The sequence below is a fragment of the Oryzias latipes genome, chromosome 1, assembly GCF_002234675.1.
Source record: "Oryzias latipes chromosome 1, ASM223467v1".
NCBI classification, from domain to species: domain Eukaryota; kingdom Metazoa; phylum Chordata; class Actinopteri; order Beloniformes; family Adrianichthyidae; genus Oryzias; species Oryzias latipes.
Window position 1 is genome coordinate 15994067 of NC_019859.2, and position 13300 is coordinate 16007366.

General features: G+C 37.7%; 2 protein-coding genes across 4 annotated transcripts in view; one reads left to right on the forward strand and one right to left on the reverse strand.

Moving 5' to 3' along the window:
• tbck (TBC1 domain containing kinase) overlaps positions 1-2531 on the reverse strand; it is a 40657-nt gene extending 38126 nt beyond the window's left edge. The window contains exons 1-4 of one of the 2 annotated variants that reach the window (XM_023957389.1): positions 2511-2531; positions 1720-1923; positions 923-992; positions 609-723 (exon numbers count right to left, since the gene is read on the reverse strand). In XM_023957389.1, the coding sequence (XP_023813157.1) occupies positions 609-723; positions 923-992; positions 1720-1912 (378 nt within the window). In that variant the 5' untranslated portion in view covers positions 1913-1923; positions 2511-2531. Of the gene's footprint in view, positions 1-608; positions 724-922; positions 993-1719; positions 1924-2140; positions 2264-2510 lie in introns of those variants that run through there. The other variant, XM_023957386.1, reaches the window with a different exon arrangement.
• Positions 292-10822, forward strand: aimp1 (aminoacyl tRNA synthetase complex interacting multifunctional protein 1). 2 transcript variants are annotated; one of them, XM_020707014.2, is made up of 7 exons: positions 292-509; positions 5101-5231; positions 5347-5460; positions 7195-7353; positions 8412-8629; positions 9470-9638; positions 10488-10822. In XM_020707014.2, exons 1-7 carry the CDS (start codon positions 367-369, stop codon positions 10652-10654), a joined length of 1101 nt encoding a protein of 366 aa, XP_020562673.2. In that variant the 5' UTR covers positions 292-366; the 3' UTR covers positions 10655-10822. The 2 variants fall into 2 exon arrangements, with proteins under 2 accessions (XP_020562673.2, XP_023813169.1); XM_023957401.1 differs by lacking the exon at positions 292-509 and adding an exon at positions 2313-2654.
• Positions 10823-13300: the final 2478 nt, after the last annotated feature.

The following is a 13300-nucleotide window of genomic DNA, read 5'->3' on the forward strand; positions in this document are numbered from 1 at the left end:
AACCCACTGTTTCCCTTTTGGGGTTACGGGGTCGCCAGATCCTGACCTGGCTACTGTTGAGCGAAGGCGGGTCGCATCCTGGACAACTCACCAGCAGGACCACACAATCCCTTCCACACAACCTCACACAACTTGGGACACTTTAGAGCAGTGTTTCCCAACCCTGGTCCTTGGGGAACCTGTCCTGCACTTTTTCAGTCTTACCCTCCTGAAACACCTGCTTTTGATGACGGCCATTGTCAGGTTTCCGCAGAGCCTGATGAGCTGAACAGGTGTGCATAAGCAGGGCAACATAGAAAACATGCAGGACAGTGTTCCCCGAGGACCAGGGTTAGGAAACACTGCTTTAGAGTAACTATTTAACCTATGAAGCATGTTGGGGATTGTGTGAGGAAACCAGAGTGGCGTGAGAAAACCCCACGCATGCAGGGGAAGAACATACAAACTCCACACAGAAAGGTCCCAGGAGTAATGTGCAGGATTCAAGCTAGGGCCTTCCTGCTATGGAGGTGAGAGCGCTAACCCCTGTGCCTCTGTGCAGCCTTAAATTAAGTACAATACCTCATAATGTTTAAATGAATTCCAGAAAGAGTTAAAACACTTTATACCTTACAGTCCAGGAGCACGTTGTTAGGGCTGAGTGCTCTGTGCACCAAACCATGTCTGTTCATAAACTCCAGGCCTTCGAGAACCTCATAGGCAATCTGCAGCACTTTTTCTGGGCTAACAAAAAAATCATTTAAAAATGTTAGATCTGCAATGTGGCAAATGTTTATGTTGATGCGTTGAAATTATGCCTCTGCATTTGCAAAAAAAAATAAAGAAAGAAAAACCATGCAATAGCTATTGTCGACCAATCTGCTCAGTGAAACAAGAATATTCCTGAAATGCATTGAAAAATGCATGAATTCTAGGATTTTACCTTGCTCTTTGTCCTTGTTTGAAGTCATTTAGGTTTCTTTCATAGTGCTCCGCAACAACAATAAGCCTTTCTAAATATTAACACAAAGAGAAAACAAAATCAAACACTTTTATCATAAAGATATACAGAGAAATGGCAAAAAAAACACAAAATTCTAACAAGACGATATCATGAAAACAACGGTAAAACATGGACAAAAAATATCCTGAATTCACATCTGTTCGCTATGCTATAAACAAAAAAATATAATATCATTCCCAAGAATCACTTTTTTACATACTTACGCAAGCATGTATAAAAACATCAACATTATTTATTAGATTTAATAAACATGAATACATTGGCCATCTTTGCTTAGACCTCTCCCCCAGCAACCCGGTCCCAGATGAGCAGAAGAAAATGAATGAATGGCGTATGTTCTCCTTTTGTAATCTACGTTTACCCAAATAATCAGAATCAGAAGTACTTTAATGATCCCACATATGGGACATTTGTGCGTTGCCATACCACAAGTAAAATGGCGCCAATTAGAACATGTATTTTTTTAAGTTGTATAAAAATAGCTATAAAAATAATTTAACTAAGTCTTTCTGCTTTGTATTACATACTGAAGTCCAAAATAATATATTGTAAAATGAAACATTTAACTAGAGTTTGAACAGAGAAGCAGATTGTCAGACTTAATGTGTGAAATAAGTTGGGTTGACAAATATGCATTTCCCCAAACAAGTGGAAAAGAAGCACCATAACAATGAAATGATGCAACTCTGTGAAAGCCACCATAGAGAAGTCAATACCATGTTTCCCTCTGGAGATGTCTATGTATTGGCAGAGTCTGGGATGGGTGATGTTCTTCAGGATCTGGAAGCGCCCCAGGATTTTAATGGAGTTAGGAGTGAGAGGAAGACCATTGCTGCCACAGACATCATGAGGAAGAGCTGACGCAAAGAAGGTGAAGGCCCCCAGCTTGGCATCTTTGAGGGGTCTCATGTTGCACGAGTCTCAAAAATTAAAATGATAAAAGGAAACGTTAATCAGGTGCAACAACTTAAAAAAATGACACCTCATTGATGCTTTTAAATGCAGAGTTAAGGATCTAACTTTAAAACTGTCGCTGTCAGAGCATTATTTCAATTACAAAATAAACATTTCAGTTGTTGTTTATCAACATTCTCCTATTCATTTTTCTATGCAGCCGACAATGTAAAGTGCAATTACCTAGAAGATAAGATGCTGTACGGTCAAGAAATAAACGCAACGTTTAATCAATTTTTTACGTAAATGTTTTGAAAAATACAGGCTCTTCCTGTCCGTGGTATAGCTCCTCCAGCTGGGTAAACGTAATCGGTGACGTTATTTATATGCGACAAAAAGTGATTTCTCACGAACTTGGGTGTTAAATTTGTATATTTAAAAAAATTCTACGAAAAAGTTGTTACTTTGTTTGACTTTCCCTACTATTTTTCTTTTAAATAAATGCCAAGTAATTTTACGAGTATGAATTACGAACAGGCAATCGCTAACGACACCTTGATACCCAGTCAAGGTTGTTGATCTATATAACATGCGAACAGGGCAAATTGCATACCAGGCGTTTATCCCGATTCATTAAAGATCTGATAGGAGACCTTCGGGGGCTGCCCGCTAGCTGCCTGTTAGCTAGCTAACGTCAAGGCTCGCGTGCACCTCCCGAGCCGTCGCCTCTCCTTGAAACAGTTGTGCAGTAGTCGATGTAAGTGAAAAGCTTCGTGTTGCGTTGAAATGCATGACTGACAGACATGAACCAATAATGTTAAGCTGTTGTTACTGTTAAAAGCCACGCAGGAAAGCGGTACAAACCTTTCTGGAATTCCTTACACGAAGTTTCTGAATTTCTAGTTGATCTCCGCGCGCATGCTTTCAGTCACTTTTTCTGAGCAATAACGTTTACATCCTTTCATCGTAATGTATTCGTGTATATTGATTTAAAGCTTTTTTATTTTATTTAAAAATAATTTATAAAGTCGTATCGTTTGACATCTTAGCTTAGCATAATTGTTTTTTTCGATTGGATTTTCGTTTGAATTTCTGTAGTCTCCTTAGCTAGCTTTAGTTAATAGTTTTTTCCTTCCATTAATCCAGTAATAGTAATTTGAAATTACTATAATTTATGAACTGATTATGATTCAGACTTCTTCCAATGTAATTATTTTTGAATTTAGTCTCAGCAGGAGATTTCACTTTGAAAAGACACTTGAAATTGACCTGTGGTGCTCCTTGCTGCCACTAGGTGGTGCTGGTACACTGCACTCTTGTTTATTCTCTAATGACAGATTGGAAAAGAAACTCCATCAGAATGACCATGGAAGTAGAAATATCATCTTTTTGGTGAATTTGATAGATGTACGAATTTGTTCGATTGAAAGAGTTTAGAAAGCAATAAGTTGCTTTTTTTGCCTTTTTAGATTGTAATTTATTGATCGTTTACATACAATTATTTCGGTTTATGACACCTTAAAGGGAGAAATGCATCTTTTACGACTGTAACCAGCTACTTTTACTCTTTTGCAAACCTGAAAATGCATTAAAGTGCTGGTTTATGTACAACACAGACATTGTATAAACAAATGGAAACAGATTCCTGCTCTGCAGTTTTTGACGCAGATCCAGTCTTTACGGACCATAAGCCGGCCTCCTGATTCGTTTCGTGAGGGTAGCCAAATGAGATCAACCTTTTTTGTGGCCCATTCTTGTTATTACTCCATCAATAGTGCCTTTTAAATCAGTTCCGTTTCCTGAAAACACAAAGCTTTCACCCCAATTCTTTTCTAATCAAATCCAGATCTTTTGTGTTTCTAATTTCCTCATTCTGCAGCAAATTGTTTTCATCTTCAGCCAGCTGTTGTTGTTTCTTTTTTTTTTTTTCTCAGTGCATCCCTGTCATATGTGTAAGATGTCTCCTTCATACTTCATACTGCTAGAGGAAAACATTCTTTTCCACTTTTTAAATGAGAGAGGATTTTTATTGGCTTCCAGATCACAGAGGAACATTACCCCAAACTCAAACTGTTGCTGAAATAAACATAAATGACTAATTTTGTCCTTTCAAAAGACAAAATATCTAAACTTTGCCATGGAATCATGGCCACTGATAACCACATTCATGAAATATAGACACTGTCGTTTGTCACTTAAAGTTTTTTAAAAAGGGGGGATTTTTTTTAGTAATTATTGATTCTGTCTTTATTATTGGTGTAACTAAATGTTATGAGAAAAAAGTTTAAAAGAATCATTTGTAGATATTTAGATCATTCCACAAAACAGGATCCCCCCATAAAAACAATGAACCTCTTTTTTTTTTTGTCTTTTATTTTAAAAATGTTGTAGTTTTGTTGAACTCAGTAACATTTTACTTTTCTCAGGTCAATTAATTAAGTCATTAATGTTTAAAGGAAACTTGTATTAAGGCTTTCATATATTATTATATTGGTTAATTATCATATTAATTTTCAAGCATATACATCCCACAAGGGAGGATTTTGCTTAAATCTGCTGCTGATTATAAGCAAAATGTTTAACATCTGCAAACAACCATCAGAAATTAATATTATTATTATTTTGGTTGCAATAAGAAAATGTGAGCTAAACATGAATCATCTCACAAATAAACATTGTTTTTCCACTAAAGATGCTGTGATTCAGATTTGACCGAATGTTCAGCACAAATGAAGTGCAACAGTTCCTGCGCTGTAGAAATGCAACAGCGCAGTGTTGTGAAAATGCTGGTGTTGTGTTTTTGTTGAGACTATGTGAGAGCAGATGATGATCTCTGTGGTGACTTTTGGAGGCTGCAGTTTGTGGTGGAGCTGGACTGGAATGCACGCCTCGTAACTCAAACACTTTCTACCCGGTCAAACTTTTATTTTTCCTTTCTCCATTAAAGTTACGTAGCTTTTTTTCAGCTTTGTAACCAGGTGACCTAAGTGAATGTGGCTTAGATTTAGTTATTCTGCTCTCAGAAAAGGAGAAAAAAAACAAATAATGTGGAAGTTGTGTTTAAAAAAAAATGTAAAAGTATAAAAGTTGGTCCCTTGGCTTGGATTTTGTTTTTTTGTCTTCAATGTTTTTATACTGTTTTCTTAAGATCTGTCAAGCTTTGCATTGTGTTAAGAAAGAACATTGTTGTTTGTTTTTTTTAGGTTTTTAGCTCGTTCTTTAGTCAAGATGTCAGGCCACAATCCTTTGCTGAGGTTGGAACAGCGAGCAGCCGAGGCCGACCAGCTCATCGAGTATCTCAAGCAGCAAGTCCAGCTGCTGAAGGAAAAAGCCGGTAAGACGCATGTTCACAAAGAAAAACACAGATTGGGATGGATTTATTTCTGAATGTATGTAGTTTATCTCCTTTTAGTAGTTCCTGAGGTTCAGACGGATTGTCTTTGTTGTAGTTGGGCAGGCCAGTGTCAAAGAAGAGAAGAAACTCCTGGTGGAGAACGCTAAACTGAAGAAGGACATCGAGGAGCTGAAAAAGCAGCTGCTGGAGAAGGAGAAGAGTAGAGGAGGTAGGAGCAATATGTCTTTTTATTCTTTTTTTCCAGCTCCTCTTTCTAATGTAATTTTCTCAGGAAATGGGGCATCAAACGCATGTTTGTCCATCCTTCAATGTGAGCATCTTCTATTTTCTTCCTTCAGCTTGTTATTGATTTTCTCTTTCATTTTTAAGATGGTTTTTCTTCCGTTCTAGAATTGTTCCCAGTGGTCTTTTTATTTATACTTATGCCGTTTTTAGCCAAAATCAAAGAACCTGTGTTGTTTTCTGGGACATAGTTTCTGCAGAGCGGCAGTAGTTAACTGGAAATTCAACTCCGAGTTGTGGGCGGGACTGTTGGCGTGGAGCAATTCTGCCCGCCGTCCTCATACCGTTGCTGAGTGGAGCAGGGATCTACTGGCCCATCCAGCATATTTTCTACGTCACGAATAACCTTTTTGATTTTTATTTTTATTTTTTAAACAGCATTTTTTCATCTGCTCCGATTCACAAAGATTTGAATAGAGAAACACTCAGAAATACTATTTTTACGCTCCATTTTCTTCACACATATCTTCCATAATCAGTAAATGCCACACGAAGATGTTAGGAACCCAATTGACATAGGAATGGGTCTTTAATGTTTGGTAGATTATGGACTGGAAGACATAAGTCATCCAACTTGACTCTTTTCCTTAAACTGGAATGTCACAGAACTTAAATCCCACTCATTTCATATTGATGATGTTTACTTGTTGGACTGTCTTTCTGATGGCTTTAGCGGGCCTCGATACAGCTCAATCAAAGCAAAGATAAACAAGCGCAGGCTTTGACTGATTTTGTTTTTATCTACAAAGCGGAGAGCTGTGCAAAACGCCTCAGAGAAATATCAGTTCTCTAGCCAGAAGGTACGAAATAGGGAAAACTGCCTGTTTTTTTAATTTTTATTTAATTTGAGTTATGCCCAGTGGTGGCGCAGTCCTAAAATCAGAGTGGAAGCAATGATAAGTGGTCACTGATGTTTTTCTCTCTTTGTGCATCTGTTTTCTTTGTGCAAAGCACTGATTTCACTTCCTGTTCATATCATAGTTGCATAGTTCCAAATCTTAAAAGTTTTTAAGTCTTTGTGTAACATGCAACAGCCTCTTTTGAAATTGCATTCTATGCATTTTTTTTCTGTAAATTAAATTGACTTTAGTCCAAAGACGATGTTTCAGTTAGTTCTAATGAGCCTTTTTAGAGGAAGCATAAAAGCAAAGTGGATCCTTTCAGAGCTTTTTCTATACAACTTGAAGGTAAACCAGCAATGCCCGAATGTCAGCTCCTAACATGCAATCAAGATAATGAAAAGCAGCCTGGCGACAGTGGCGTACCTACAGACCAGTGTTTGTCAGAGCCAGCCACTAGGTTTAGTGGGAGTGGAAACATCAGACGGGGGAAATGAGGGGTTGCCTTTTCCCTGCTTGGCTCACTGCAGGACATTGTCTCGGCGCTTTTCGGACCCGTTTCCTCGTCTCCGTCAGTTCTGACACAGTTTCATTTTCCAATCTAAAATGTTTGCATCAGAAGAGCTGTCCTCCCACGGGGTGTGTAAATGCCCCTCTCCTGTGTCATTTGGCCCTGTTAGGTAACGCAGTTGTGCCTTTAGGGAAGCAAACATTTAAAATGTCAGTTTTCTTTGTTTCTTCTGCAGAAAGCAGAGAGGATGTCACGTTTATCATTTCTCAGATGTACGTCTTCCTAAAGGTCTCTTTTGTTCTTCCTGTAGTGCTGGAGGTCGCCATGCCAACAGGGGACACTACCATTGAGCCGTGTTCAAAGCCCACCCCTCCCAAACCAGTTGCAGCGCCCCCTGCTGCTTCTGTGAGTGCTGCAGAGAACCCCCCACCCAAAGAAGAGGGCAAAAAGAAGAAGCCTGACAAGAAAGGTAGATAGGAGAAAACCCATATTTTATGTTTTTGAGGCCCCACGGCGACCTGTTCAGGGTGTACTCTGCCTTTGTCCAACAGTCGCTGGGATAGGCCCCAGCAACCTTGTGACCCCAAAAGAGATTTCCATACATGAGGTTACATCTATTGAACTCTAACTAGATGTTTATAAATCAAAAAACAGAAACAAATGTAAAAAAAAACACAACTAAAATCAAGATGAGATTATGCATTTAAAATCAAAACAAAACTGGCAAAAGATTACAACTGTGCAGGAGTTAAGTATTTTTACAGAAATTTCTATTTGAAATTTGTTTGCTTCATCATGAGGGCGTCTTAAACCTTCGTACGTTTTCATTCTTACATATTTTTTTAGCAAATAGTAAAATGTTTGAATTTCTCTTACCAGGAAATTCAGATGCTTAACCCTAGTGCTATCTTAGATGACCCCACCCTTACTTTGACGTGTTCTCCCTACCATGACAAAGGTGGATAAAGGTGGAAAGATTTCATGGACACCAGTGAAGATCACAAATCATTGAAGAAAAAAGGTTCAGCGCACTGTCTAGTGGGTCTAGATGACCCAACTCCCAACGTTAAAGTGCCTTGGATAGCACAAGGGTTACAGTCCAACTCTGATCATCTTTTGAACTTTTTTAAAAGCGTTTCCTGGGATCTTTTAATTATGATTATGCCATTTTTAGCCAAAATCAATTTGCCTGAGTTCTGGCGGAACTGTTTGTACGACACAAGCAGCCCCTTCCTCCCCTTCCCAGTTACCAAGACATTTGGTCCTCCCAGCGTATCGTTTTATGTCAAAAATACTGTTGTTGTTTTTTTCAAACTGCATTTTTTTGGTCCGTTCCCTTTTCAAACCATCTTGAATGAGGAAATACTCAGAAATGCATTTTCTATTATATATGTCCTCCATCATCCATCAGAAAATGTTACAAACACACGAAACCCAGTTTTCATCAGAGTTGGTCTTTCAAGAACCGCTTCTTTGTACATTTGTAAACTGTTTTTGAACTGTCGTTATTCTTACTCCTCTTGTCAGGAGGAGAGAAAGCAGAGAAGAAGCAGCAGCAGCAGGTGGCGGTGAGCCAAGAGGACGCTAAAGTGGATGTGTCTCGCCTGGACCTGCGAGTTGGTCGTATCGTATCTGCCCAGAAGCATCCAGATGCCGACAGCCTTTACGTGGAGCAGGTTGATGTGGGAGAGGCGGCTCCCCGCACCGTGGTCAGCGGACTGGTCAAGCACATACCTCTGGACCAGGTACCCAGGAAACAGGCGTCTGACCAGCCGCACCTCTGGCACCTAGAAAGGCCAAACTCTGTTTGAATATTGGGGTCAGTCGGTAATTCTGCAAGAAATTTTTAGTGTACTGTTAAAAATTTAAGATGTGAGTTTTGTTGTTGCTTGGACTTTGCTGTCATTTTTGGATTGATACATAAAAAAAAGATTTCAGGAAATGTAGGGATTATCAGATAGTAATCATTTAAAATTAAATTAGTTTACCACAAACGCTTGGAAATCCAACATTTTGTTTGTTTTACCAGACTTGGTCATTTTCAAATTAAATTTAAAGTATTTTTTAAAATATTTTTACTATTGTAAATAATAGGGAAGTTTTACCTTTTAAATGTTATTCCTTTTTTAAGGGACAAACGTATAGCAAAACCTGTCATAGGACTTTTTTTCTAATGGAAAATTCCATCTATACCTATTTTGTCAGGCTTAGTTAAAAAAAAAGAATCTAGATTAATCAAATCAATCTTCATGCATCAAATTCTTAAAACGATAAAGAATTAAGGCAAACAAACAGCTTTTCTGTTCATTTGTAATATAAGAGTTAATGTTTTTAAGGAAAGTTCTTTCTTTGTTCAGTTTGAGTCAATACTTATGTGAAAATAGTTTTCATAACCAACTAAAATTAGTTCAAAAATGGACTTTTGACAAAAAATAAGTATTCTTTAGGTTTATGAATTGTGTATTTTTGCACTGATAACCTAACCTTCTCCATTCTCTCTTTACCAGAATGGTTAGAATTCTTCTGAATTTACTATAGTGATGAGTTTTTCCTTCTTTTCTAATAACCTTTTCTTCTCTGAGCAGATGCAGAATCGCATGGCGGTCTTGCTGTGTAACCTTAAGCCAGCCAAGATGAGGGGCGTGGTGTCACAGGCCATGGTCATGTGTGCCAGCTCCCCAGACAAGGTGGAGATCCTCGATCCTCCCAGTGGAGCTGCTCCAGGGGACAGAGTCACTTTCCAAAACTTCCCAGGTACTCTGTACATATTTTTTAATGATATTATTTCCTCAGAAGGAACTTTTGAAAAAGCTTCTGTAGTTCAACCAACACATTTCATTTACATAGAAAACATGACTCATCTTCTTTTTTCCTGTTCTGAGACCTAAACCACATCTTTCTAACACACACATTACAGGAGTCCTAATTGCTTACATCTTCACAAACATATGTGGCTCACACAAGTTGCTCATCACAATCTCCTTCACACTTTTGATCTCAGCTAGGTTTTCTCTGCTCCCAAGTCACAAAGAAGCAGAAGTCCCCGCTTCGGCCAAGTGATTCAACTCTTTTCCTGTCATACCAACAACAACACCAGACCAAATGTAGCCATCGGAACTTTGAATTTCCCCCAAATGCTTGGCAACGTCAAAAACCAAAACCACCATCAAACAGACGAGAGCCTCACCTATTTTTTTTCCCAGTTTGCACAAATCGATTCAGAGGAATTTTGTCTTCATGTTTTGAGTTAGGACAAAGATCAAAAAGCTGTTTTAAGTAAAGGAGAAAAAATTGTTGTTTTAACATTTGTTCAGAAGCCAAACCACAAACAATTCGTGTGAATGCGACGCCCCAGCAAACAATAAAACATGTAATATTTGGTGTTTACCCTTAAGTTTTAACTTGCATAAATGTCTTTCACATGCAGGAACTCCGTCAGCATGTCCTGTTGTTTTAAGCCGTATGTTCTGCATTATCCTTATGAAAAAAAACAATGCAGAAAGTTTCAAAAACACACAACCAATCCAGCTAGAATATATGACGCAAACAGGACAACAACAACAGGAGTGTCTGATGCATGAAACCATTTTTTCCTGACTGCAGGTGAACCAGACAAGGAGCTGAACCCCAAAAAGAAAGTGTGGGAGCAAATTCAGCCAGACCTCCGCACGGACGAACGTTGTGTTGCGACCTACAAGGGTGCTGCCTTTGAAGTGGCTGGCAAAGGAGTGTGCAAAGCCCAAACTATGAGCAACAGTGGAATCAAATGAAATAACAGAGCTGCTTGAAAAAGCTCAGTGTTTACTTGGCAGTCATCTCCAGTAACAACCATCATGGTGTTGGGCCACATGATGATGATGATGATGATTATGATGATGATGAATGGAAGTAAATACTTTACTTTGAAAATGTTCAATAAAGGCTTTGGATTAATCATATTTTGTTGTTTTTTTTTTCTAGTGTTTCAATCCATTATAATTGAACTGTAAATATGAAATATGAAGTTAAATTAAAACCTGTGAATATAAAAGTCTGGACCATTGACTGTATAAAAGAACTGGACTGAGCGAGTGCGACATCACCCAAAGAAAATGCTTTACCTCCAGCTCCAAGGAAATTAAGTTAACTTAGTTGGATTTTTTTTCCCATGATATGCAAGTTGCCATGTTGAAGCCAGATATCCGAGTCTGAGTCTACAGTTCCTTAGCAACCACCTTCCCCAATCAGGAGTGAGCTTGTTGAAAGTCTACACCCCTACCACTTAAAACTGAGCTCAGGAGAATCTTTCAAACTTTTGACGAGGCCACGTACTTTTATGACTGACTGACCGGTTCATGACTTAAAGTACAAGAAAATATGAAAAAAAATAAGGGAATAGCAACAACGGGTAATAAAAGCTAGCAGAGCAAGAATGGTTATTCTGACAAAGAGAATGAGGAGCAGCTGTTTATTTCTCATTAGAAGTCTATAGGATTTTGGCTTCATGGAGCCAGCAGGTACTTCCTGTTTGGAACGCTAGAGGGGAGGGGTCACTCATTTCAATTCTCATATACAGTCAAAGTTCTGGACCAGGTTATTTATGTTTCCCACATTACACTGAAACAAAAATGGCAGTATCTAAAGACTTTTCTCTGTCCAATTAGGCTTCAAATTTCTGCAGTTATGTTTATGTTTTGATCATACATTTGGACGCTTCCCTCTAGTGTGGACTACTGTTCCATTTTGGACTAAAACCTGTATCAGCAAATGACGGTCTAAACACACAGACCAATGCAAAAAAGAAAGAAAAGGACTACATGCTAAAATGCTGAAAATGTAGTAAAGCAAAAATTAATTCTGCATTTGAATAATAAAACAACAACTTTATTGTTGTTTTGTTGACTCTTCTTTGGAGCTTCGGGTTCCACAGATGCTGCTATTCATGTGTCTGGTTAGCATGAAGACTTTTAGGAGCTAACTGTCAAATTTGTGCAGCTGCAACTTGAATGCAGATGATGCACAGACTGTTTCTATAGTTGCTAAATATTAAAAACATAGTTGGGATATGCTTATAATTTTTCTAAAAGGTTTTTTTAATTTTCTAGATTGTATTTGTATACATTAATTATTACATCTCTGTTTTTCTTCGCTTTAAATCATGTGCATCATGATTAATAAATTAATAAACAACAGTCTTTTTGTTTTTTTGTTTTCAAATCTAGCCATATATGTATGTGACAGAAACACACAACCTTCTAACTTTTTTAAAATCTCAGTTGTACAAAGTTTGTATTGTGTTTTTTTTTCTTTGTGAGCCTAAAGTCAACACTAAAGGGAGTTATTCTTTCCCAAAGAAAACACGAGCTGACCAGCCTCAGGCAACCACATAAATGCTTGAAACGCCTCATTAGCAGCCCGGGCTTAACTTAACGACATCACCATGACACATTTTCATAATGCCTCCTTAGGAGTCAATTTGGCCTGTCCCAAGAAAATAGAAGAAAAAAAACTCCTGCTGTACCATTTTCAGCAAAGCAATCAGAGCAGAGTGACTACTTACAGCCATGAGCATTTTAGGGAGAGTTTTTAGCATCAGATAGATTAAAATAAAATGAACAATAAATACATTAGGGAGGAAACAAAATTAAAAATGAACTCTAATTGAAATAAGTTGCATAAACAATGCAATGAAATGCTTTTTAGTTTGTTAATTAATGTAAAAGTGACAATAATTTCCTTAAATCACCTGTCATTTTCTTCCAAAGAAAACTTTTTGCTGAAGACGCTTGCATTATTGCAGATGAGCTTAAAAGACAGAAATGATGCAAACACAGCACGAAAAGCATAGAAATATGAAAATCAAAACATCTGTAGACATATATTTCTTCATTTGTTGATTCAGAAGTTAGTTTGAAGTTAACTCTGATTATATTCTAACTCTAAAAGTCTGTTTTGTTCTGTTTTTTGGTGCAGTTCATGTACATGAAATAAACTTCTCTTTCCCATGACATTAAAGCTAGTATACTTTGACAAAAACAAGCAAACAGAAACAGCTGTCAGACAAAACACCTGCAGATATTTTCAGTGACACAACCAGAGTTTCTGCACTTAGTCTGCACAGTTTCTCACTCAGTTGTATAGACTGCCTGTTTTCAGTTTGTCACTTATGCTTATCAAGCATCAACGTGCTAACTGGTAATACTATTTCCAACAGGCAACATCAAATGTTCAGATTTCATACATTAACACACAGATTCAAACTAAACGATTTACTTCTCTTTTATACAAAAGTAATGGCTCTTTTTATTATCTCAAGGTTTTATTGCATCATTTCAAAAGTTTAGTCATTTTGTTTGAGTTTTTCCTACAAGTTAGTCTCACAGAGCAGTTTTATGTTTCCATATTTTGTATGTATTTCAATTTTAACCTTAAGAGCC

Coding starts and splice junctions, on each gene's coding strand:
- aimp1 (XM_020707014.2), top strand. CDS start 367: ATGAAGCATGTTGGGGATTGTGTGAGGAAACCAGAGTGGCGTGAGAAA. Junction 5,232..5,346: donor GCTGCTGAAGGAAAAAGCCG/GTAAGACGCATG, acceptor TCTTTGTTGTAG/TTGGGCAGGCCAGTGTCAAA. Junction 9,639..10,487: donor CACTTTCCAAAACTTCCCAG/GTACTCTGTACA, acceptor TCCTGACTGCAG/GTGAACCAGACAAGGAGCTG.